This window comes from Zootoca vivipara, chromosome 16 (assembly GCF_963506605.1).
Source record: "Zootoca vivipara chromosome 16, rZooViv1.1, whole genome shotgun sequence".
NCBI classification, from domain to species: Eukaryota; Metazoa; Chordata; class Lepidosauria; order Squamata; family Lacertidae; genus Zootoca; species Zootoca vivipara.
The window spans coordinates 17,099,049-17,126,412 of NC_083291.1; the positions used below are offsets into that span (position 1 = coordinate 17,099,049).

The 27,364-nt window shown below is 43.4% G+C and overlaps 1 protein-coding gene across 2 annotated transcripts; it reads right to left on the reverse strand.

The window, feature by feature from the left end:
- Window positions 1–27,000, reverse strand: TMEM38B (transmembrane protein 38B). 2 transcript variants are annotated; one of them, XM_035141148.2, is made up of 7 exons: window positions 26,649–27,000; window positions 20,683–20,839; window positions 13,380–13,564; window positions 11,657–11,744; window positions 4,999–5,116; window positions 3,908–3,956; window positions 2,903–3,077 (listed from the first exon to the last, which is right to left on the reverse strand). In XM_035141148.2, the coding sequence occupies exons 1-7, from the start codon at window positions 26,758–26,760 to the stop codon at window positions 3,055–3,057; spliced, it is 732 nt and encodes a 243-aa protein (XP_034997039.1). In that variant the 5' UTR covers window positions 26,761–27,000; the 3' UTR covers window positions 2,903–3,054. The 2 variants fall into 2 exon arrangements, with proteins under 2 accessions (XP_034997038.1, XP_034997039.1); XM_035141147.2 differs by lacking the exon at window positions 3,908–3,956 and having other exon boundaries at window positions 1–3,077; window positions 26,649–26,997.
- Window positions 27,001–27,364: the final 364 nt, after the last annotated feature.

A 27,364-nucleotide genomic window follows, 5' to 3' on the forward strand; every position in this document is an offset into this window, starting at 1 on the left:
GTAGATTGTTCAAAGATTGTTTTTTCCTCAGAATTCTCAATGGATGCCTTGCAGGCTCCAGGTAACATGAAACTTATTGTTTTATAATACGACACATATTTTGTGTACCTGGAGTCTGTTTGGCCTTTGTTATCAGACTACTACTCCAATGCTTTTGACTAGGAGAGGGCTATGCTTAAAATCTCAATATTTATAAATCCCCTCAAACAGATGTTATTATGACCCATAACCAAACCCATTTTCTTTTTCTTTTCTTTTCTTTTTTTAAAAAAGCTTAATTGTGTGTAGAACAGTAGCAGTGGCATTTCTACCATTCACTCAGTGTTGAATGCATTCATCAGAGAACGGAATGGATTCAATCACACTATTTATGTTATTCTTCATTCAATTTATATTTCAACTTCCCAGGGTGGCAAACATCATGGCTTGGACCACCCCAAACCTCATCGCCCAGACTAGCAGAATTGTGTCGCAAGGCAATTTATAAGACAAAATTGCAGAACAATTTTAAGTACATTAATGACAGGAACACGCCCCATGGAGCAAGAAAACGTATTTGCTCAGCTCAATATTTGCCCATCACACTGCTAAAGGCGCCGAGACAAACAGTTTCCTTTTCCATTTTGTTTTAATAGCAGAGATTTAAAATGCACACTGCACCCAAATACAAAGCAGACCATTTTCTGGCTAACAACTGTAAATATCTTAACAGTAATTTCAAATACATTTTCACATTTGTTTGTGTAAAAGAACTACAGTGAAATTACTACGGTGAGGTCGTTGTCGTCGTCAACAGCACCACAAGATCTAGTAGCAAAGAGAGACTTGCTCAGCCCAGTAATACAAAAACATTTCAGAGATTTTACTGGCACAAAAAGGTTGGAAGCACACTTGCCTGCTGGTGTTTGTCTCAAGTACTTTTCAGCTGCCCCCCCCCCCAATGAATTTCAGTATAATGGTAGATGGGTACTTGAAACAACAGTACCTTTTCTTTATATGCCAATGAATTACACTGTCCCAGAACAAAACCACTTTAAGAGAGAAGTTTAGCTCTACGTTTTTAAAGGGCAGGGGAATTAAACCTTTAAAAAAAGCCTTCCTGAATTTATTTTTCAATGTAAAGTTACTTGTAAAATCGTATGTTTATGTCATGAAATATTTCGCTACTGAAGTCCATTGATTTATGTAGGCCTACTCTATGACTTGAGGCAGATCCACATGATAACTTTATAGCACATCCAATACACATTTAAAGCACACAGCTTCCACCAAAGAATCCTGGGAACTGTAGTTTGTTAAGGATGCTGGAAACGGTAGCTCTATTGGGGGGGAACTACAGTTCCCATGAGCCTTTGGGGAAAGTTGTTTTAAATGTGCACTAAATATGCTTTAAAGGTATATTGTGGATTTGCCCCTAGTTGGCTATCATCCGGCAAAGGTTAAATTGTAAAACAGGGCAATACAGCTTCTGACCTATGAAGGCACGCACAGACCATAAACCATGTATTCTGGTCAAGCAAGTGATTTGGGGAAAAGGATGGAGACCTCGCAGAAATTGGCCCCTCTCTATTTGTATTTCCTGCCAGGTGATTGGCAACATCACACAGGTGTTTTGGTACCAGGCAAACATTTGAAACGTGGTTCAATGTGCAAGTTTGTGTCTACAGCTAGCTAGCATTAGATAGGCTGAGATACCAAATTATATAGGGAAAACCTGTCTAGTATGCAATATCTGTTTCAATAAATAAAAGTGTGTATGTATTGAAGAGGGGTCTGTTCTTACCACACTTAGTCTCTGGCTGATTAAGTGGAATTGTTTGTAAAATCCAAAAAGAAACCCAACACTTGGGCTTCTTTGTCTCATAAACCCAGCAAGGAAGAAGGAAGCTCATGCTTACAAATAATTTAATATCTAAGTGGTTCCAGTGAGTAAACGTACAAAGATTTGAAAACCCTGTATGAAAAATTTGTGAAAAAAGCTACAAGATTGCTTGTGACTCAAGCCAAGTGTGAAATCTTACAAACTTGGCCCTCAAGCACTGTTATATATATATAAAATTGTTAGAATATTAAACTGGTTTAAATTTGATCACTGAAATTACTGCTTCTTTCAGTCACTGAATATATTACATTTTTACAAATATGTTCACATTTCTCAACTAGATTAAAATCATGTATTAAAATATTGGGAGAGTAACCTCCGGTATTAAAGAATGAAAACACCAGGACACAATTCTGCCAAAAAATTAAGCTCTTTCAAGTCCTAAATGCTCATGCTTAAAGCTCACCCATCAGATTTCAAGGTGCTCAGGTCTGCTGGATCATCTCCCGAATAAGTTATAATCAACATAAATAGTCAGTTCTGACAATCACATTTCACTGGTGCCAGAAAATATTTCATCAAGCTTTTTAAAAGTTAGTATTTTGTTTTCTGAAGTAGAAAAACTATTTTAAGAGCACAATAAAAATTCTTCATACAAGTAAAATCACAATATAATCTCTTCTTTTATCAAGTCACATTAGATAGAAAGAAACCCAACATGATACATCTTGTCCAAGTATGAATTCTAGCTTACAAAAAAAAATACATTTTTAGAGGCTACATAGAGCCACGTGGCAGTTGCAATAGTAGTTGTCAGTAGTGCAGAAAGTTCGTGGGCAATATAGCCTGAGCGAGCTTCACTGAAATGGGGGTTTGCACAGGAAACTTTGCACTATGCTTCTGGAAGCCATTTGCTACGTGAATTTCCTTATACACAATTGTCCTTTCACATTATTAGGAAAAAGAAAAACATGGCTTGTTTTTATGGGCATGTACAAAGAAGCCACGTTTGGCCACCCCACATCACATTCTAAGCTTTTTATTCTGCTTTCTTGGCATGTCTTCTCTTAACACTGTCGCTCGTCTCTCCAGCTGTCGTGCGGTCGTAGTCTGAGGAGGCGCCATTGTAAGGGACTTTGGCCTCGCTGTTACAAGGGTCAGGGCAAGGCGGGTGCAGACCAAAGAGGAGGCCAACCAGCACCTTCTCAAACGGAGCCAAGGGAGTGAAAGCATTATCCGTCAGCATCATGATTACCTGAAACAAGAAGCAGAGCAAGGGACATCAGCTCTCCAACAAGATTTACAGGTGTGTGTACTTCTGCATACCTAGGGAATACCCAGGTAGAAACCACTCACTTAGTTTGGGTGGTCCTGTTTTGCTTCCAAACAGATAATCATGTAATCACCCAAGCTCACAATTAGAAGGAATGATTATGGGCTATCTGATGTGCTATTCCTTGCACTTATACACGTTATATCACAATGTCATAAGCAACAACCCATACATAAGAATTCATCTAATTCCACATTTTTCCCCCATTTTTAGGTACAAACCAGGACCCACGTTAAGGGAAGAATATAAAACACAATACATATTTCTCCTTAGATCATACAAGCAAACAAACACTACTTATTAAAATTGCAGTTATACTTTTTAAAACTGACATTAATAATTCAATTCATATCAATAGAGAAATCACTAGTGTGTGTGTGTGTACACACACACACACACACACCCCTAGCATGCAATTTTGACATGGCTGAAGCGAAGGCAAAGTTCCTACTGATTTCACAGACATAAGGTCACGGGTTGAATCCCCATATGGGCCACCTGCATATTCCTGAATTGCAGGGGGCTGGTCTAGATGCCCCTTGGGGTCACTTCCAACTCTACAATTCTATGATTCTATGGAACTAAAATTAGGTAGATATTTTCTATACACAGAACAATTAATGTGACCATTTGCACGTTTAAAATTGTTGCTTTACCTGGCAGGCTCAAGGTAGTTTGCATTAGTTAAAAACAAACAAACAAATGCAGAATATAAATAATGCAACCCCAGGGTGACATCTAGGGATGCCTACCTGCTTGTGTGGTACAACTTTCAGGTTCTCTTCTCCCTCTTCCAGCATCCTGCGTGCTTCCAAAATCTACCTGGGGGTCCTGTAACCCCCAAGAGCAGCTTTTGATAGGAAAAACTAGCGTATTTCTAAATATCGTGAGCTTAAGTGAATCCTCAGTAGACCATGCCACTGGAATCCTAAGATGGCTAGTAAATAGCACACCTAGACAGGATATGAACACTGCAGTGGTCCTCAGCATGAGAAATCACAGCCAGGGTTGGCAGAGGATAGCAGCAGTCATGCGAACTGGTCCATGAAATTAAGTATCTCATCGGTTTTTCAGAAGTGAAGTTCCCCCAAACATTCCTAGAGGGCTCCCTTCTGTTCGTTTAGCCTTTCTAGAGGACATATGCAAATTATAGTCGTACCTTGGTTCTCGAACAGAATGCATTCCGGGAGTCCGTTCAACTTCCGGAACTGTTCAAAAACCAAGTCGCAGCTTCCGATTCGCTGCAGGAGCAGCTTGCAGCCAATCAGAAGCCACGGAAGCTGAGCCGGATGCTTGGCTTCTGAAAATCATTCGAAAACTGGAACACTCACTTCCGGTTTTCGATTGTTTGGGAGCCAAAATGTACGAGCTCCAAGAGCATTCGACAACCAAAGTACGACTAAATTAGTTACCGCCACCATCCAAAATTTTCACCACTGATTTTTCCCCCAAATGCTTTAAACGGGAGGAGGCGGTTATCCTTCTACAGCCCAAGGGACACATTTTCTCTTGGTCAACCATGAAAGGGTGTGGCCAAGGCAAACATGGGCGTGGCTACCCCACACAGACCACAATGCAAGCACCGTCTGCAAGGACCTGACCACATTGCATGCCTCCCTGATTTACTGCCTCCCCACCCTCTCCCTCCTACTGCAAGGTGCCCTGCTGCAATCCTTCCACAGTGCCGCATTTTATGTTAATTAAAGCAATTAAATCTAATATATGAAGCATTAGATGCATTACTGGAACCATCAGTACAAAAGCATTCACAAGTTTATTTAGAGTGCCTGTAGTTACTCATGTCAGCACAACATCAAGCACCAAGAAGCCCCAAAATTCTTACCTTTGTGGTTACCAAGAAGGCGGTGTAATACAGCATGAGGTTGGGCTTTGCTACTGGAAGAAAAGAGATGTGCTGCATTGTGAAGAGTACGGCCCCTATCAAGCTTATTTTCACAGGGCTGGGGGGGAAAGACACAAAACACGTCAGGCATTATTTCTCAATTCCCCTCTCCACCCTCAAAGAAGAGTTCGTAAATCTCTCAACATTGCTGTTAGTTTTCGTTAATTTGTCAAGATTCCCACCATCACCATCCCAGAGGCATTTGGGTTCTATAATAGGGCTGCAAAACTTCTAATCAGTAAATGAAACAGAGGAAGCTTTAGCTATGTAGCTGGCAGGCAAAGAGCCACGTCAATTGACTGGCTGGAAGTTAGGGACACAGGTGTTCAACCTCCAAGGCTCTTTTGGCTTTGGTGAATGAGGAACAAAAGGGAAATGTTAAATATGACCACCCCTTCTCAGAACATGTGGTAGACTCCCTTTATTAAGTTGTTGTTTTAACTTTTTAACTCAGTAATTTTTTTTTATAATCACCTGTTTAGGTAATATATATACATTACTGGTGTGATTTCTATCCCTCTCATCAAGTAATGTATGTAAAATAAAACATAACATAACAATTAAAGAAAAACTGAAATAGCAAGCAGCAGAAAAATAAAGGCAAACTCCCCAAAAGACAACAAAACCTAGTTCTCTTAGTGGGATAGGAGAGCTGAAAATAATTTCACATCGGGCAACCAATGTGCCTTTTTGGTTTCAGATAGTACATGGGTAAAGGTAAAGGGACCCCTGACCATTAGGTCCAGTTGTGACCGACTCTAGGGTTGCGGCGCTCGTCTCGCATTATTGGCAGAGGGAGCCGGCGTATAGCTTCCAGGTCATGTGGCCAGCATGACAAAGCCACTTCTGGCGAACCAGAGCAGCGCACGAAAATGCCGTTTACCTTCCCGCTGTAGCGGTCCCTATTTATCTACTTGCATTTTGACGTGATTTCGAACTGCTAGGTTGGCAGGAGCTGGGACCAAGCAACGGGAGCTCACCCCGTCGCAGGGATTCGAACCGCCGACCTTCTGATCAGCAAGCCCTAGGCTCAGTGGTTTGACCCACAGCGCCACCTGGGTCCTTAGTACATGGGTAGAAGAGTCTAAAAAGCCCGGAACACAAATTATCATGGCCCTCTAATGGCTATGGTGGCTTATTTACCAGCAATCGTGTATTTATCATTAACTCTGGAAGTGTACATTAGATTCTGACCCAACTAAGCTTCCTGATTTCTAGAATAGACTGCAAGCAGGTGATCCAAACCTCTGGAGCGGTAACAGAAAGGCAGCTTCTGCTTCTTATGAAAGCCTGGCTTGAAAGCATGTGAGAATTTGAAAACAGGGCTTGAAAACAGCTCTTAAGCCTCATATGGGAGGAGGCACTTGATAAGAATCCCAAGACTCAGAATTCAAAGGTCTTTATAAGCAGATAGCACAATGTTGGATTCCACCCACAGGTTTATTCAACACGTAACACAGCTCAATGAAACTTGTTGAGCAGAAAAAGGGCAAATGATTAACCAGCCGAGAAATCTATAATCGGGTTGAAAGCACTGCAACAACACGTTGGGAACTGTTTGCTAGTCTTGGTAAGAAATAGGTCTGGGTTTTATACAACAGAAATGAGAATTCCCCCGTTTTCTACCGCGATGCACTGTCTTTCTCGAATCTTTACCACTACTTCCACTTGACATTTTATAACAGGGCTTTGCTCAAAACATTTCACAAACATTCGCCCCGCTAATCCTGACACCATCTCTGTAAAGTAGCATGGCAGTGTTGCAAACTTACGGAATAAAAGCTTGCCCAAGTCAACCAGTGAATTGATGGCTGGAGATTGTAAAAGACCTCTGCAGAACATAAAAGGGGCTAATTGTTTAACATGCATTTGTCTTCCCCTTGGTTCACCTGGGAGATCTCTGCCAGCACCCTATGAAGCAGGCCCCTTGTTAAAGACACTTCGAAAATCCCCAAAACTCTGGCTTAGAGCGGGGGACGGACGGACCTCATGCCGGGGGGGGGGCAGAATTCCCCCGACCCATCTTATCTAGCCCTTTCTAGTGTCTCCCTGGCCTCTTCTTCCCAGGACAAGCCCTGCACTGCCTGTCCTCCCTGCCCTCAAGTGCTTTGCCTAGCTGGAAGGTGTCTCTGAAGACCCCTGACAGTTTAGTCCAGTCGCAAATGACTCTGGGGTTGCGACGCTCATCTTGCTTTACTGGGAGGGAGCCGACATTTGTCCGCAGACAGTTTTTCCGGGTCATGTGGCCAGCATGACTAAGCTGCTTCTGACAAAACCAGAGCAGCACACGGAAACGCCATTTACCTTCCCGCCAGAGCGGTACCTATTTACCTACTTGCACTTTGACGTGCTTTCAAACTGCTAGGTTGGCAGGAGCTGGGAACGAGCAATGGGAGCTCACCCTGTCGTGGGGATTCAAACTGCCGACCTTCTGATCGGCAAGCCCTAGGCTCAGTAGTTTAGACCACAGCACCACCCGCGCCCCTTAGTTCCTAAATTCTCCTTAGGAGCGATGTATAACCCAAAACTAAACTGCATCGTGCAGTAATAGAAAACTATTAATCTATGTACAGTATAGCCCTTTTTAAAATCCTGAAGTTCTCAACTCAGTGATATTGTCGCAAAAGGAGCTCCTGTGAAACATTTCTCCTTTCATGAGCTTCAAGTTTCCTCTTCTGAAAACATGCAATGCTCTGCCTTGCATCGACCAGCATATAGCTTTAAGAAAGGAAAAAATACACCTGTGGCACGTTAAACTGACAAAAATTGTATTTCTCTTCACAGCTGAAGGATTTAGGTCACCTACACACGCCCAACAACAACAAAAGACAGCTCATACCACAAACACACACAACACAAAGCTAAGCGGGGGAGTCAAGAGGGAGAAAAGACAACGCCGACTTTTGGCAACAGCTCTGCTTGTGTTGCTGTGTTTCTCTCCTGTCATTCTTTATTACCTAGGATAGTGGCTGGAAGCAGGGTGCCTAAGTGCTTTGGTACTCCTGCTGGTTTTATCACACTAGCAGTGGCAGCCGTCTTTTCAAAATAATCACTTCCGCAAAGGAAACCCTGCCAGGAAGTCAGAGAGGAAGGGCAAGGGCACTTTAAAATGCCCACCATGAGCTCGTTTCCCCCTCCGGAGGAGCGGCTGGGGCCTGACAGCCTGCTCCAGCTCTTTTTGTACTTCCCATGGCAGAAGTTAAATTGGGAGTGATTTAACATTCCCAATTTAGCTTCTGCAAACCTGAGCTGAAAGCTGTAACTCAAGCAGTATCCCCCCCATGCGCCAGAGGCACGCTCTGAACAGCATACTAATGCGGCTCGCCTTCGGAGCAGGCTCTCGCATCCCCACAAAACCTGAACTTTTCGTTCCCGATTAATTTCAGTTACTGCTTTGAAGCTGACGTTTTGTCAGGCGCTGGTGAAGTGCCCGTCACTGTGACTGGCAGGGTTGCTTTGGGGATGCATTCTGCAAGAGGCGGGGCTGGTGGCACACATTTCAAGGACCCCTGGCAAGATTTCCCTCCTGCGCAAGGCTAGGGATAAGGAAGGCACAAATTCGGGCGGTGGACGGCTACGACTCCCATCGTCCCTGATCACTAGCCATGCTGCGTGACACTGGTGGGAGACTAAAGTCCAACAGGGGCCACAGGATCCCCACCTGTGATGTAGACAATTCAGTGTCAGGATTGGGGTGGTAAACAGGTTTAGCCCTCGGCAGAGTTTAGTCCTTAAGAGCAGAGTTTTAACTTTTATTTTTCAACCAGGTGAGTGACTGATACTACCCTGTTTCCCCTATTTTAAGATGTAGTCATAAAATAAGCCACAGCAGGATTTTTAAGCATTCAAGGAATATAAGCCATACCCCGAAAATAAGACATAGTGATAGGCGCAGCAGCAGTGCCAGCCACGGCAGGAGGAAAAAAATAAGACATCCCCTGAAAATAAGCCATAGTGGGTTTTGGGGGTTTTTTTTTTGGAAAAATAAATATAAGACAGTGTCTTATTTTCGGAGAAACACGGGTATTTCCCTTACCTAACAAATCACACAAGGTTATTCCTGCTATTGAGGTTAGTTTGCCTGCCCTACTCCCACACACCCGGTAATCCCTTGCATCTGTAGGTGGCATAGCTGTCAAGTTCTCCCTTTTTTTAAGGGAACTCAATAGGCTTCCTCGCGAGAAAAGGGAAAACTTGACAGCTGTGGTAGGTGGGACAGGAAAAGGATTTACAGTTGCAATCAAAATGATTCAACCCCCCCCCCCCCCCGTTGCAAATCAGGTTTATAATAAAAAATTACAGACTTTCAGCTGTTTGCAACGAGCAAATCAAACAAAAGCAATTGAAATAGCTGAACACAAACGGATGCTTAGAGTGGCTCCCCCAATTCAGCTGAAATTGCAACTCATGCTCACTTCTCCAGTCTCACTATTATTCAACCACCCCTCATTGCAAACAGCTGGATGTCTGTAAAGTTTGATAATAAACCTGATTTGCAATGGGAGTTGAATTATTTCGATTGCAACTGGAGCTATGCCCCAGGCTCCTATGGGAGTTGTAGTCCAAAAACAGCTAAGCTTGGGAAACCCTGTACTATACTCTTACAGTCTGTTACTGAAAGGACCAGTTCCCGATGCAGCTATATTTGCTTCATCTATCTTGGTTTTCAAAGCACAGAATGAGTGTTAGACCCATGCTGTTGCCCCCATCCTGCACTCAACATGGCAGCTTCAGTGTTTCAGTCTTGGTTTGTTTCTACCCTGGTTTTCCAGGTACATCTGAATTCAGAAATTATGGCTTAAGGCTGCAATTCTATACTTTCTCGCCTACGAATAAGTTATATTGACTTCATGCCCCGAGTAGGGATGTATAGGACTGAGCTGTCAATCTCAGTTTACTAAGCAAGATACGAAACCATAAACAGGGGGGACGGGGTGGGGGATAGGGGGAGCTTCTATTTATTAGCCTGCATGCGACCCATCACCTCTTCCAGGCAACCGTTCAAGGGTTTCATCACCTCGCTGGGAATGGAAGAAGGGGGAAGAAGTCTGGGATAGCCCAGTCGGTACAGCATGAGATTCTTAATCTTAGGGTCATGGGTGGGGCAAAAAAAATTCCTGCATTGCAGGGGACTGGACAAAATAACCCTCTTGGCCCCTTCCAGCTCTACAATTCTCTGATCATATGACCCAGCTGGGTGTCGTCAGTATACGTCCAACCTCTGAATGAGCGCTTTGGGCAGCTTCATTTTAAATGCTAAGAGGCATGGGGCATAAAACGCAGCAGATCACAGGACAAGTCAACAGCCACGGTGATCCCCAGGGGAAGTCGCTGCTAGCGTCTTTACTTGAGAGGCCCGAGAGGCCTCTTCAATGAAGCTCTCTGCTGCCTTGTTACTCAGCTCCCCTTCCCTGTGGGCAATAGTGCAGACAGGTAATTTAAGATCATATGAAGCTGGGGTGCGGGTGGTGCTGTGGTCTAAACCACAGAGCCTAGGGCTTGCCGATCAGAAGGTTGGCGGTTTGAATCCCCATGTCGGGTGAGCTCCCGTTGTTCAGTCCCTGTTCCTGCCAACCTAGCAGTTATGAAAGCACGTCAAAGTGCAAGTAGATCAATAGGTTCTGCTCTGACAGGAAGGTAAACGGCGTTTCTGTGCACTGCTCTGGTTTCGCCAGAAGCGGCTTAGTCATGCTGGCCACATGAACCGGAGGCTGTCTGCGGACAAACCCCGGCTCCCTCGGCCAGTAAAGCGAGATGAGCGCCGCAACCCCAGAGTGGTCCGCAACTGGACTTAACGGTCAGTGGTCCCTTTACCTTTACCTTATGAAGTCAATAGTACTGAGGAACTGTGGCTTGCAGCCATAGACTCTTCATCATCTTTATGTGGTTATATGTGCCCTGCTTTGCTCACTTTTCCATGTGATAAACCACAAGAATACAGAGCACTCTAGCACTCTGTATTTGACCAGTCCTACCCAATTTATAGGGACCCAGGTGGCGCTGTGGTTAAACCGCTGAGCCTAGGGCTTGCTGATCAGAAGGTCGGCGGTTCGAATCCCTGTGACCGGGTGAGCTCCCGTTGCTTGGTCCCAGCTCCTGCCAACCTAGCAGTTCGAAAGCACGTCAAAATGCAAGTAGATAAATAGGAACTGCTACAGCGGGAAGGTAAACGGCGTTTCCATGTGCTGCTCTGGTTTGCCAGAAGCGGCTTTGTCATGCTGGCCACATGACCTGGAAGCTATACGCCGGCTCCCTCGGCCAATAATGCGAGATGAGCGCGCAACCCCCGAGTCAGTCACGACTAGACCTAATGGTCAGGGGTCCCTTTACCTTTACCTTACCCAATTCATATAGAACAAAACTAATAGGTTTTGTAGAAAGCACTACAATGTATTACAGTTTCATAGCAGATATTTTGGGGTTCCTCAGCAGCAAACTGGAATGGACAGTTCTCCCCTCAGGCAGAAAGTTTGAAGCACACTAATTTATTATAGAAGAGTCATGTTACTGAAGAGCTACTCATACAGTGCTACTTTCAATACAAAGAAAGAACATTCCCAGGACTGTGCCAATTGTTATGTGCTTTTCATTGACTTACTAAGACATCTTCAGCAGTTCATTAGTTTCTGGCTTCCACACACCTCTCACTAGCTGCTCAAAGTTAGATATTAGGCCGCTCCCAGCTCCTACAATTCAATAAGAAATTATTACATGCATAAAATTGCTTCCGAAGATCAGACGACACTCAATTCTGCTTCCAGTCAGGACAATTGCAAAGCCGCTCACGTCCCTTTCTAAAAGGAGCAGGATATGGCCCTCAAGTTATGGGCATGAATGGAATGACCTACTTTGCAGTTTTTGAAATTGGATCCTCAATTTGAGACTCATTTGAAAGCATCCTATTGTTAAGAGCAAGCACCTAATATTTCAGTGGGGAAATTAATTCAATGAGGATCTTAAATTTTGTCAAAGCTTGATGATGATGATGATGATGATGATGATGATGATGATGGAGGCAGCAGCCAACATCGCCTGGTACATTGGAGCTTAGAATTTGTGACTGTCCATTTAGTAAAGAAAAGCTTCAAGAGAGAGAGGGGGGGATCCTATATCTTACTGAAGTTAAGCACAAAATCTCTTCTTGCTTACAAAGCAATAACAACACAGAGATTATGCACCCAGTAAGGGCTCATAGAGAGAATGACTTCCACTCTTCCCTGTGACTACTCCAGAAGAAAGACATCAAACTCATGGGAGTAGTAGTCCAGGCCTATAAAAGTCTCACAAAAGTTATTAGTCTAAAAAACAACAACATTTGACTAGCCTACTGGGACCTGGTAGAGGGACAAACCAGTGTTGTTTTTAAACACCATGATTGCAACTCTTATGCCCTTTTTGAAACACCCATCACTTGTCAGCTCTCACCAAAAGAGCCTTTGGCAGGACACATATGCAAGAGGGTATGAACGCTAGCAGTTTAGTTATATGTAACTAAACCAAACTGGAGCTACTGTAGTATATTCCCTTTCCACCATTTCCAATATTTACATTTTTTAAACAGGACAAAAAAGCATAAAAACACTCCCCTGCCCTCACATCCACCTGCTGACCCCCCCATCTCCTACCTAAGGATTGCTGCCTTATAATTTGAGCTTTAGACAAACCTCTGTCGGAGCTGACATAGAAACATAAATGCCCCTGCTAGTGTTATACCTGGCAGAGGTGGAATTCAGTAATAAAATGAGAGCACCTATAAGCGGCTCCCATCCAAGAACAGCATTTGCCAGTAAAACTGAAAGCTAAACTAGGGACATCTTATTCAGAGGCCACATAAACAGCAACATGTGACGAAGGCTGAAACCTTAGGCACAAGCTCTTTTCCTCAGGAGGATGGAACTAAACTTGAGCAGGACTGAGCTCCATGGCTCTAAGGAGCAGCCAAGAAGGGGGTGGCAGTGGTGGGTGGGTGGGTGAGAGGGAGGGAGGGGTAAGAACACATTAACAGAATGGATTTAAATTGGTTTTTCTTCTAAGAGTGGCCCCAGATGCAATACCATTTCATAAAACAGTGGTGCCTAATCCACACAAGCCATGTACAGTCTGCACACACCCATTTTTGTGCCCCCAAAATGTCACCCAAAATGCCCATGATTTTTGTGAGTGTCCTTTAAAAAAAATGGCCATACTGATATTTTTTTTACAGAGGGTTCACTATGTGTCAGTGCAGCCCATAGTCCCCCAAAAGATTAGCAACCACTGTCCTTGATATTCCCCCTTAAAATTTGAAAGGTTTATATATATATATTGTTTTTATACATTACCTCTGGCCCAGCCAACTACTATCATGATTAACCAGACATTTTTGTAGTGCTGGTGTGCATGTGCAATCCCGCCAGTTATTTTCCACGTTCTAGTCACTTCCTTCATCCCTGCAAGCAGCAGTCGTATAGGTAGAAAACAGAAACAGCGGTAGGCTAGATCACGCGGACAATAAAATACAAGATACCTAAAAAATTGGGAAAAAGTTCGAACCTTAGCTACTTCACAATGTTTGCAATGGAAGCATGCCAACAAAATGAAACAAACTGATAAAGCTTTTTTTTTTTGAAAGCTAGATGTTAAGAAGTCATCGCTGTAGTATTACGGCTATCGGTCACTTTAGACCATAGTTAAACTAAACTACAGTGGTACCTCGGTTTATGAACACAATTGGTTCCGGAAGTCTGTTCATAAACTGAATCGTTCATAAACTGAAGCAAACTTTCCCATTGAAAGTAATGGAAAGTGAATTAATCCGTTCCAGATGGGTCCGCGGCGTTCGTAAACCGAAAATTCATAAACCGAGGTGTTCATAAATCAAGGTTCCACTGTATGGTTTAAATGTGAACATGCAGCGTGCTATTGAAATTGTGGGCACGTGGCTCCTTCCCTGCTCTTTGGTTAAAAACACACACAATTGCTGTGGAAAAAACCCCAACACCTCATTCTTTGTGGAATATCACGATGATGATGATGATGATGGTAATAATAATAATAATAATAATAATAATAATAATAATAATAATAATAATTTATTTATACCCCGCCCATCTGGCTGAGTTTCCCCAGCCACTCTGGGCGGCTCCCAATTGAGTGTTAAAAACAATACAGCATTAAATATTAAAAACTTCCCTAAACAGGGCTTCCTTCAGATGTCTTTTAAAAATAGGATAGCTGCTTATTTCCTTGACATCTGATGGGAGGGCGTTCCACACCAAGAAGGCCCTCTTGTCTGGTTCCCTGTGACCTCACTTCTCGCAATGAGGGAACCGCCAGAAGGCCCTCAGAGCTGGATCTCATAGAATTTATATACCACACTATACCCGGAGGTCTCAGGGCAGTTCACAGAAAAGATAATATATAAAATCAAAATACAGTAAGAATAACCCAGTAACACCACCCTCCCCCCGCAAAAAAGAGTCACATTTTAAAAGGGTATTTTAAAGAAGTATATAGCATTAAAAAACGCCACATCCATTGTGTCTAGTCCACACGTATCCCCTTAATAATCCACTTCTAATGTACAAATACAGCATTTTCCTAAAGCCCCCAAATTTGGGGGAAATAGGCTAGGAGCCCCAAACATGCATTCACCAATACTCCACATACCTATAGGAGCAGAGGCAATTACATGAGCATTTTGTCTAGCTCTGAACAATCTTTCCCTCCCTTTCACTTATTGAAAGATATATATTTCCCCTCACTGTTCCATCCCAGCACAAAAGGTTGAACAATTACAAATAAAGGCTGCGTGGGCAGCTTTTTACTCACTTCCTCCTAATCATCTATTTCTCTCCCCTTTTGCCTTTGCCTCTACAGGCTCCTTTAACATAGAGACATCATTTTCATTACCATCTCCCTCGCACAGCCAAATTTGATTGAAAATCAAGTATGTTGGCTGAGTGAATAGAGATGCTGCTGGTTTACTGTCAGGATCAGAGGAGATCTCTTCATCAGGTTTCACCAGCCTTCACCCATCTCTCTCCATCGGCGTGCCAAAGGAATAAGCCTTCCTCAGATGTCTGCTCGTGTGCCAATGGAAGCTCAGAGGGCCAAGCATCTCTGCCTTCTTCAATCCGCACAGATATGCTTTATTATTGCAAGCCAACAGTTTTGACTTCACCTTGCTTTCCCCCTTCTCAGAATCTACATACGTTTCTTAACATCTATATTTGATGATGATGATGATGATGATGATAATACTACGCAGGGCTTCAATCTGGCATGTGAGTTGTCTTAACCCAATAGAATCTCCCTAATCTCCATCAGGTGCATTGGGTGTAAATCTTTTTTAAAAATAAACTTACATTTGGAAACATTGTACAATACAGTATGGGTATTTTTTCAGACAGGGCAAATTATCTTTGCTTATGAAGCAGATCTTTCCCTAGCACCCTAGTGCAAAAGCCTTCAACAGGAATTTGCAATGCCAAACCTGCCCTCCTAGGAAATACCAGTGGATCCAGCTGCCCACCTAGAAGCAATAGGAGCCAGTGTTTGAAATTCTGCACTTTGTACCTGACTATTGGCCATTTGCAACCAGGTGAAGGTGCCTGATGTTTCCACCACCTGGAGGTGCATGCCTGAGGACCCTTGGATCTTGCCTGTTTCTACACACTAGCAACACACCCTGCAGAATTTTATCCATTATATTTTATCTGCACAATCAGGACGAATTTCAGGAACCAAAAAGTTGCATTGAAAAATGGCAACTTGACATTTAAGAAGCCATTTGGCACAAAGGCTCACATATCTGAGTGTTTAACTCTGATAGGAGCAGGTGGAAGAAGTGGTTTCTCTGTGGGTCTGTTTGACAGCACAGTCTGGCAAACCATACAGGGTAGTCTGAACCGCCGCTCTTCATCCTCTCAAATTTGCCTGTAAAACTAGTCGCTGGCCAGTGATCTATACTAAATTAGGAGACTGCTCAATGGTGATTTTGATCTCATTAGAGAAATGGTATTACACAATATTTTCTCATTACCGTACACCTGTGAAATCCCATTTTTTTCAAGGGAGAGGGGACACAAGAAGAAAAATTGGAGGGGAACAGCTAGCTTTTGTTTTTCCAGTTTTCTTCTGGGCCTTCACATCTCTAGAGGCACATTCCTTTCATGCAGTCATAGCAATGCATGTACACAATTGCCTCTGCTGTATAGGAAGAACAGCAGATTCCTCATTATGTCCTAGTCAGAGGGGGAAATAGTATATTCAAATCAGGCACTTATACCGGTAATAAATAAGACTGGCGCTTGTAGAATGCAGAGAGATGTTTCCAATAGGAGCCAGTAGATGTCACTAGTTGACAGCCATAACAGAATCTCTATTCGCTTGGCTTGTTCAGTGAATGGAAAAAGGTTTTTTATTCTTTTTTTAAATTTTTATTTTTATTGCTTGTTACAATAACAAAAAAACATGAAACAAACAGGACAGACAACATCAAAGTAACATAAAAAGAGAAACAGCAAACAAAAAGATATCAACCTAAAATACAAAAATAATAATAATAAATAAATCTTGACTTCCCTCCACCTGTGTATGACTTCCTTCTTTCTCTTTTATTTTAATTGTTGTGTTATCAATAATATTTTGCCTTTATACCTCTTATACCCAATTTCTCCTTGTCTTTACCCTGTAAACTTTATGCATTGCATATCAATATGTTTATGCCAGAACAATGTTTTTTCATGTACTCCTTTACACAATCCCACTCTTCTATCAGTTTTTGATCTGATTGTCCTCTTATCGCTTCCGTAAGTCTTGCCAGAATTATATATATTCACTAATTTTAATTTGCCAATCTCTTATTGATTGAATTTTTTCTCCCAGTGAAGGGGAAAAGTATCATTTCAGATTTTATGCAATACGGAGGCATCATTCTACACAATTCTAAAGTCGGCTGTATTTTTATATGCAATAACATTCCTAAAGGGTCAGCTGCTGAAGTCGATAGGGCTCATACTTCAATGTGTAAATGTAAACAAGGCTTGAGTGAAAACGATGCATTTCAAACTTGTCACTTGGCTTCTTGGTTTGTTCTGTGATGCATCAGACAGCAATCTTCAGAACTTTCCTTCTATTTCGAAGGAGGCATCCACACACCACTTCACACATCAAGGGGCTGCACCTTCTCCAATCCAATTCTTTGTGCAGCATTTTCAGAGGATGAGAGGGGAAAGGTTTAAACACCTGCTTCTCAAAAACAGTGGTACCTCTACTTACGAATTTAATGCGTTCCGAACACACATTTGTAAGTCAAAAAAAATTGTAAGTCGAATCCTATAGGAATGCATTGGGAGAAAAAATTCGTAAGTAGAAGCAACCCTATCTAAAAATTCGTAAGTAGAAAAAATCCTCTCTAAACCGCATCCAAGATGGCGGACGGAGCTCCATTCGTAAGTAGAGTTATTCGTAAGTAGAGGTACCACTGTATATTAAAAGATTCAACTGCAGAAAACAGGACCCTGGTGGTGCATTTGCCATGCTTACTTTTAATAATAATACCAGTGTTATTAACCAAGGTCATATAGAATCCCTTGCACCAGAGGTAGCTAGCACTCAGCTTGGGTCCTGATGGGGCCCCAGAAACAACTGCTGGGGGGGCCCACAAAACCCCAGGTTTTTTTGCATGGGTACAATCTATATGTAAGAAAAAACAGTTCATCATGATGTATATAGCACAAAATCAGTACAGTCAAACCTCGGTTTACGCCTATCTCTGTTTGCAACCGCTTCGGCGAGCGACCGTCGCGGACCCGGAAGTGTTTACATCCAAGTTCCGCGGTGTCGGATGCGCAGACGCGACCTGCGCAGCTCGCGCATGCACAGAAGCGCTCTATCGGCACTTTGCGCACGCGCAGAAGCGTGCCCTAGGGCAGTGTTTCTCAACCTTTTTTGGGCCACGGCACACTTGTTCCGTGAAAAAAATCACGAGGCACACCACCATTAAAAAAGTTAAAAAATTTAACTCTGTGCCGCCCTATACTGTATTATAATTATGACTGTAAGAAACACTTGCCAAATATTGCTTTCCGGCGGGTTAGTGGTGTGTATTGGCGGCCGCCAGGCTCGTTTGCACTGAGCTTTGGGAAAGAGGAGGAGAAATATTGGTTTCTGGCGGGTTAGAGTTGAGCATTGGCGGCCGCCAGGCACGTGACAATGCAAATCGCCCTTCTCGTCGCCGCACGTCGCGGCACACCAGCCAGCGTCTCGCGGCACACTAGTGTGCCGCGGAACAGTGGTTGAGAAACGCTGCCCTAGGGGAGCGACCGCCTCCGCAGAACGGATTGTGGTCGCAAACCAAGGTACCACTGTAGGTTGTACATCCCAAATACATCAGCATGGCAGGCAGGGGGTTTTTTTTTTGCTGGGGGAGGGAGGGCACAGCTTCCCTAAACACTTTAGGAAAAGTGCTTCTTATACTAATAGATGCACCTTGAAGTAGAGATGATGATGCATGAATATACATTCAAGCTACCCTATTAAGGATGGTGGCATCCTTTAAGAGAGATAGCAAGAAACAAGGCAATGAAGTTATTTTTTCCTTGGCCATAATTTGCCTGAATAACTGGGGTGTTTATCAATCAGTTAATTTTAATAAGACACCGTTTAAGTCTCTGCATATTGAAAAGCAGCTTCGACTATACCTCACTATAGCTTCTTGGTATGTCAAGCAATGGAGACGGCTCAGAACGGCATCTCATAGAGATTTTTGGATTCTAGGGCAAGTATAGGATGATGGTAAACACATGGACTTGAATCCCGAGGAGGGGTTACATTGTCACCCAACTACCTTATTCATTAACAGGACCCCCAACTTACAGGGTAATGCGTTTGGGGGGGGGGTGCAGCAGGCTGCAGAGTGAAATGAAAGGCCATTCCATGAACACAAACTCTGTTCTGTTTATGGAAGAAAAGTTAGGGTCTGAGCCAGAAAATGCATGCTTTGTTTTTCAGGCCACGAGACCCAATTATTCTGATTAATGGCGACCAAAATCAAAGCACATTCTCATACCGATGAACTTCTAATAAGATGTTAGTACTGCTTAAACTGAGAAACTACTATAGTGAAGGAAAAACACTCCCCCCCCCAAAAAAAGACCCCACAAGCATTCACACCACCCCACCCAAATGTGGGTTAAGAGACAGTGGAAGAGAGTTGCATCCATTCCACAGCTCATGTCACAGCAGCTAAAGAAGGGCTGAGATTCATAAATTCAACCCCAACTCAAAATTGTTAATGAGCTTCACTAATTAGGAAAAAGTCCTAAAAGGAACAACATGTACTTTATGCACGCATAAAAAGATACTGTTCTGTGCCAGTTACGAAAACTGCTAAGTCCTACCGGTATTACTGGGCCTCTCAGCTAGTTGGGAATTCACATGGAGGGCAAATCTAGCTCATAGTAATTACTAGTTTGCATGCACCAATTTTCTGTCTTTCTCCTAACTCCAATGTTCTGAAAGACTAGAAGTGTAGTGTTCAGAGCGTTGGACTAGGAACTTGGAAGACCAGGGATCAATTCCCCCAACTGAACCTACTTCACAGGATTGTTGCGAGGATAAAATGGGTAGGGGGAGAATCATATATGTCACCTTGAGCTCCTTGGAGGAAAGGTGGCTCTAACAGTCACAAAAAAAGCAAATCTTAATGCGGTAAATTGAATGACTGGCTTCCATTTACGCCACAAGATACCAAAGTGAGCAGCCCAATCTGATGTATAATTACTAGAAGCCGAGGCCCACTGAGTTTCAGGTAAGTAACCCCGACTGCTGAGAAAGGTATCAATGACGGCATTCAAAATGAAGCTGAAAACAGTAACTGCTTGCTTTTACTCCGAGCAGGGCAAGCCCCATTTCCACTTGAAAGACAGATGTACCTGCCAGTGTTCTGAAGTAATAGGTCTTACCCCCAACTTTGAGACAGGATGGATTATTGCCTTTTAAAGTTTTTTTTTATAGTGCAACATTTTATTTTAGTCAATCTAACATACACCCAGTGCTCTTTTGTTAAAAATAAAAACCACGATCCAGTTTTTATATACATGTAAAACAGCACGGGGGGGGGGGGGGGGACAAGAAAAGAGGGTTCTTGATGTCACAGGGATCAGCCAGTCAGGACTGTGAACAGCACACTCTATAGGAAAACCTGCAGATTATTCACCTTCCCCAAGCTAGACCATGAACCAAAATAACTATATGAACATAATGTGGCAAGTGCACCAATTCCCCTTTTTATGCATGTCTATATAAACACCCAATTTTTAGCATTTGAACAGTTTCTAATTACAGGTGCAACACTTAACTATTTGATTAAATTGAATAAAACATTTTTCAATGAGGTGCCCAGACAACAATTTGTATTAAAAAGCATATTTAAAACCCACCAATTACAGACACCCAATTCTCTTGGGCCCTGAATATTTTTATTTATTCATTCATATGCAAAACTATGTAGATTTAATCTATTAAAACTCACACAATTAACTGACCTAGATTCTTTGAATCAGATGGCAGCTCTAAAATTCTGAAGCTGCATTCCATGACTTTGAGCACAGATTTAAGTTCATGATAAAAGCTGCTTACCAGACTGACGAGGCAAGTAAGATATTTGTGGTGTTGGCAAGAAATCCAACTGGAGGTTCTGCAAGCATCAGCGAAGATAAAATGGAGCCACCAAAACAGTAAAGCATTGCGCTAAACCAGCATGCAATTGGGCTGCGGTATGATACATCAACTACTCCTGGAACAGTAGAAAAGACAAAGTGTAAGTAGTTCAAAAGTCTCACCTTTAATCTCTACAGAAAGAGCAAAAACCTGATCACGGGTCAACACCAACCACCACCCTCAGCAATTTTCAGGTCATCCAGTGGGGTGCAACTTTGGGAACCACTGTTCCTATCAATGTAGTTCATTAATTTGCTTCACACACCCAAGAAATACCAAAATGGGTTTAAGCATTATTTATGAAAACAGTATATAAAGTGTGATCTCCAATGTTAGCCATACTCTGAGCAAACCCACTGAAAAAAATGGATTTTTATTTAGTTCAGTGTGTTTCTTATTACTGAATAAAGTGAATAATGTTGGATGCTGCCCAAACTGTTTGAAATGGCACCAAGAGTGTGAAGGGTCATTGTGTCTTTCCTGATATAACACCCCCCAAACTTCCTAAAGATGACCCTAAGGATCAAGTGACTCTTTGAAAGAACAAGAGTTGGAGCACAGGGGTCTCTGGGACAGGATAAGGAAATGAGAAGAATTTCGTTGGGGGTGCCTTGCAAAAGCAAAAGGGCCTGACCATTCACCCTTGGATCCAACCAATAAACCCACTGCCCATCTAGACCTAAAGCATACAGAATAAACTGTCTCTGGTCACAATCCTAAGAACTCTTTGAGAGAGCAAATCCCACTGAACTTTGAGCTTACTTCTGAGTAAACATACTTAAAATTGCATTGTCAACCCCATTGATGTCATTTAAGATTTCTCCTTAACTGGCCTCCCTGTTGGGTTCCAAGCCAACCTTAGAAGAAGACTTTTGTTTGGTTGTTTGTGGCATGAAGGACCAACTCCAGGCCACAAGGCAGAAAAGGTTTTCCACCTTCTTTTAGGCCACAAAAGAACAGTACAGGGGGGCTTTGCAGTCAACTAGTAAAAAGGTGTTATTACCTTTGTTTGCATGGTCCACATTCAATATGTACTTATCGAGCATGATGAAATACTGTGCAAAGCATAGAGACTCCTCAACAATCAGCTACTACGTGAATGTCGAAAAAGATACATTAACAATGGTCCAAATTATAACAGCACTGAATGCAACCATCACAGCACCAGAACAGGTGCAAGGCTTCATTCAAAAGGACCAACCCAGCTCCAGCTCTCTACAAAAGATTCTACTACTGCAAATACAATACAATTTTTTTAAAAAAAAAACTTGCTTTCTTTCCAATAGTATGAGCACAAGAAAGCAACTAAGTTAAGAAACTGGTATTATATGGAAAAGCAAATTTTAACGGGAGAAAACAGAAATGATCAAGTGGTTTGCTTTCAGTAATCCATAAGTAATTAGATGTAGCCACTAATGACCTTTCCTTTAAACTGCCTTTCATTCATACCAAAAAATGAGGATCCAGTTATATCTGTAGGTGCACATGCAACTTAATTCTTTGGAATTACTTTTGTTAAGCCAAATTAAACATAGTGCGTAACACCAATATCCAAATATAGATTGCTATGCTTTAATATCTGCACTGCATGATGTCACAATGAATATTAGTGCTGAGGATTCAGTTCACCTGTAACCCATCAATATTCTTTCTAGCATTAAAGCTGCAGTTAATTAAGCTTAATTGTGTGCTTAACAAGGGAGATAATTATCTGGATGAACTATCAGATTTACCTAATTACAAGTCTGGGGCACTAGATATTAAGCCCAAATGCCCTATTCACAAGTATATATTTACAAGGATTTGTGAGGAGGTCAGAAGACTGGCACATATTTCATAAGTTAATTTCCACTACCCCCAAAAAATAAAATCAGGCATTGAGAAAGATGTATTGATATATATCAGGAAGATGCTGCAGTTTCAGAGGAACAGGGACTAGTGGATTAGTTGCAGGTTTTCTCTACAAACAAGAACAACAACAAGTGAAGACTTCACCTTCCCAGAGATACCAGGAAACTCAGACTTCCAGAACGATGCCTTAATGTCCAAAATCATACATGTGCAAGCAATGGTAACTTCTCCCTGCTGCTACTCCTCCTATGCTCAGTTCATGGTTGAGATGCTGCTGCATCATTAAGCCATAGGCAATCCTGTTCCAAGGGGTCAAGTGAGCAGCACCACCTGTGCTTCCAGCTCCTTCTGCTCCTGGTCCTCTGGTCTGCCACTTTCAGCTGGGAAGTGTTGCCGAGCTGGCCCCCTTCAGGTTCTGGTGCTCCTCCCTGGCCCCCTATGCCTCTTGTGGTACGTCCTTCTTTATACCAGCCTTGCCCAACTAGATCTTTGAGCCAAGCATTGCATTTTGGGCAACTTAAGATGGCAGATGTTCACCATGAATGAGAACTGAGCTTAGCTCCCATTCAAAAGCACCACCACCATTCACCACTGCAGCATGTCCAGGGACCCGGTGGAGATCAGCACTGCCACGAAAGCAGTGGTAGTGCAACAGCCACTATGCCATTTTCACCACAAGCAGGACTGGGCCATGACCTGGTGGGGTTTTTTTTGGGGGGGGGTGTCATTAGCACCATTCCCAGGTCTCTCCAAAGTCTGGTGCCAGCCCTACACTCCAGCTTTGATTCCCAGGATTCTTTGAGGAAGCCACAACATGTAAAAGCCAGTGTAAGACTGTGCTGCAAATACGTCCCTGGAGTCCAAGGCATCAATTTGTTTTTCTTAGGAGGAAAGGAACGCTGCACATTATTTGTGGGTCCAAAAATTCAAGTTAATGATTATAGCATGGGCATGTTGCTGTTATACTGTTACGCTGCTTCAATGGCTTGCCATTTAAAGTTGCCATTTATAGTTATATTGTGGGTAGAATGATGAACTAAATTTAGTGTTTTGTATCATCAATCTGAACATGGTCTTGTCAGTAGGGTTTACCCCACTAATGATGAGACATCAAGAAGGCATGCAGTGTGCGCTCCGGCCAAGTGGTGAAGATAAGGTTGCTAAGGGGCCAACTTCATGTCACACACAGCTCTGTGTTTTTCAAAATGAGAGAAAGCAGCTGAAGGATTCTGAGCAGAGAAGCCGCACGTAAGTGTGCCTGTACCGTAGAAGCATATCCCTTTCACTGTTTCCTCCATTCAGAATTGCCTATACCAGCTCCACTCCTGCAAAATGCAGGCAAATGCGGTGCATTTTCAACACTACCAAAGGAAAGTCACATAGTACTTCCTTTTGTTTGCCTAAACACACCTGTTTGAGACTGAGGTGCCACAATAGTACTTGTTAAGAGTCAAGGTCATGGTGAACAGTTGCCCAAGATGAAAACAGTGCTAACAGAGTGTGTCGTGAGAAGGGATCTTTTTGTATACAAGTATACAACCATGATTGTATATAACCGTCAGGGTTATTACGGGCCAAGGAGAAGACTGGTGTGTGTGTGACATGACATGCTCAGCTATCCCCAGTATAGACCCATATTTTTAATTTCCAAAGAGAGATTTCAAACACTCTTAAAGGTTCTGAAATGGTCCATGGCAGACATTGTGAGACTCTACAGTGCATGGTTAGAGAACCTGCAGGCTTCCAGATCTTGTGGGACTCCAGTTCCCATCAGCATCAACCAGAAATAGTGGGAGTTGTAGCCCAACACCTGGAGAGCCACAGATTCCCCACCCTGTTGCACTACAGAGTTTCACAACTCTGTTGCCCTGAACCAGTTCAAACCCTTAAGCCACATGATGCAGCAACAACCTAGCTGAAGCCAAGCAGGTCTGGACTAGCCAGTACCTGAACAGATTACCAGACACCCAACAAGTGCTACCTGGAATTTCATCAAAGAAAGCACAGCAAACAAAATAAGAGTCATCACTTTAATCCATTCATTGATATGTGATGTTCGTCAAATCTGCTCCATACACACTCCAAATCCACTCTGCATATTGCTTTTATGCCAAAGCACTAAGCCAGTCGTATTTGTGTCATTTCATCAACAGGCTTTTGCCAGCCTTTTAAAAAACCCTGAACGTTTTTTTGTGTGCGGCTTGGCATTTGCTTTAATTCTGCCAGCTGCTTTTAAATTGTGGTATTTCAATGTTCTTGTTCCCATTGGTTTTCTTTTATCTTTTGTAAGCCACCCTAAGAACCTGCTAATGCTAAATAAATAAGTTTTTAGGACAGTCTGAACCTCACCACAAATTTAACCTCTGGCAACCGCTCTTCTTGATACATGAGCTGATTATAGCCTCAAAGTGCAGGGTACCATTCCTCAAGCTGGTGCCCTCCAGGTCTTTGACTACAACCCCCACCAGCCCCAGCCAGTATGACCAACAGTTGCAGATGATGGGAGCTGGGAGTCCCAACTTCCAACAATACCTGGAGAGTCACAGGTTCACCATCCTTGGTGCAAGGGGGGAAAGTAACTCTGCACATGATCAGAAGGACCGTTGTTACTTCCAATTACCTGGAACAAAAGCCCTGCTGGATGTGACCAACCAGATAACTACAGGAAGCATACAGGCATTGTTGTGTATTAGCTTTGAGTATGGACTGCCATATAACACAGCTAATAGTCATTGATAGAATTGTAGGGTTGGAAGGGACCCCAAGGGCCATCTAGCCCAACCCCCTGTAGTGCTGGAATCTCAGCTAAAGCACCCAAGACAGATGGCCAAACCAATCTCTGCTTAGAGACCTCAAATGAAGGAAAGTCGATCAACTTCCAAGGGAGACTATTCCACTGTCGAACAGCTTTTACTGTCAGGAAGTTTTTCCTAATGTTTAGTTGGAATCTCCTTGTCACTTGAATCTATTGGTTCAGGTCTGACGCTGTGGAGCTGGAGAAAACAAGCTTGTTCTATCCTCCACGTGACAATCCAACACTTTAGATATCTCAAGATGGCTATCATGTCTCCTTTTTAGCAGGCTAAACATGCCCAGCTCCCTCAACCTTGGTTTCCAGAGTTCAGACCCTCAACCATCTTAGTCCAGGGGTGCCAATATTGAAATATTGGGTGAGCCAGGTAAGCCCCACCCCACGTAATTGATCACATGGTGTTGCACACATACACCATTTGAAAGGCAATGCCCATTAACTCAAATATTTTATGGGGGGACTGAAGACTTCTTTGCCCCTAGGAGTCAGCTCCTATGTCTTTAGTTGCCCTCCTCTGCATAACATCCCTTCTTAAACTGTGGTGCCCAGAACTGGATGCAGTACTCCAGGAAACAATGATAAGTCTTATATCCTCTATGAATTTACCTAATCCGGCTACCTTTCAAAGCCATCCAATGAACCAAATCCTATGGATTCAAATTTCATAAACTAATAATAATAATAATAATTTTATTATTTATACCTCACACATCTGGCTGGGTTTCCCCAGCCACTCAGGGCAGCTATGCAGCAGGCAAAAGTAACAAGTTTTGATGAATGTAGTAATGGAATACTGAATAGTTTAGTTTATGTGAAATTTGCATGGATTTATGGTATGCAAAACGAACCACGGAAAGAGAAGAAGGGAAGTCATTTGTGTTTTAAGGTTGTTTAAATGAATATTCTAAAATGTAAAACAGAAAATTTAATAAAAATTATAGGGAAAAATAAACAAAAAATGCTTACTTTTGTTTTTCCCAAAAATAAGCCCCCAAAAATTTGAAAACAAGGGTGTTTCTGTTTCTTTAGAAAACGTGCAGGCATGCAGCATACTGTACAATTAAAAAAAGAGAAAAGCGGCGTGGAGCTGAGCTGAGCGAGCTCGACCACAAGCGCCAAGGGGAAGACACTCTGCACATGCCCAGGAGGCACGGTCAGACGCGAGGCCGGGCTCCTCCCGCGCCGCCATCTCCCCTGCCCGCCCGCCTTCCCCCTCACTCACCCGGCTGCTCCTTCAGCGACAGGACGGAGGCCGCGTAATGCGCCAGGTCGAAGAAAGGGAACATGGGCAGGCGGGAGAAGCTAATCGCCACCTGCCCCAGGAGCGACTCCATCGCGGCGGACTCCGCCGCGCATGCGCCGGCGACGGATTTAAAGAGGGAACGACGTGAGGGGGGCGGGGGAGGGCGAGAAGAGCCAAACGAGCGAGGGGCGGAGCTTAGAAGAGCCCCTCCGCCCCCTCTCTCTTCATCGCCTCAGGCCAAGAAGGGGCGCGAACGGTCCCAGTCGAATCCCGCGCATAGTTTTTTGTCCCGTACAAACCGCCGTCGGGCGGGAAGAGCGTTCGCGCCGCGGGGGCGGGGCGGAGGCTGGCGCCGCCCCCTCCCTCCCCCACCACGTTGCGCTTGAAAGAAAGGCGATTGGCCAGGCTGCCTCGCGGTGGGCGGGGACAGGAGGGTGGCCGCGCGATCAGGCTCAGAGGGGGAGGCAGTGAGGACCGGTCCTCCCATTGAAGAAGATGAGGCAACTGCCTCAGGCAGCAGAACAGACAGGGGTAGCAAATCCTAATGCAGATCATTATTAATTTCCCCTCCCCCTCTGTACCTGACGTAGATTTCCAGTCTAGGGTTGCTTGCCACCTTTGTTCTGACATAATGCACAGATTGGTTGCAAATATATTTTCACCCCCTCTGGTGCTGAAGTGACAACTGTGTACAG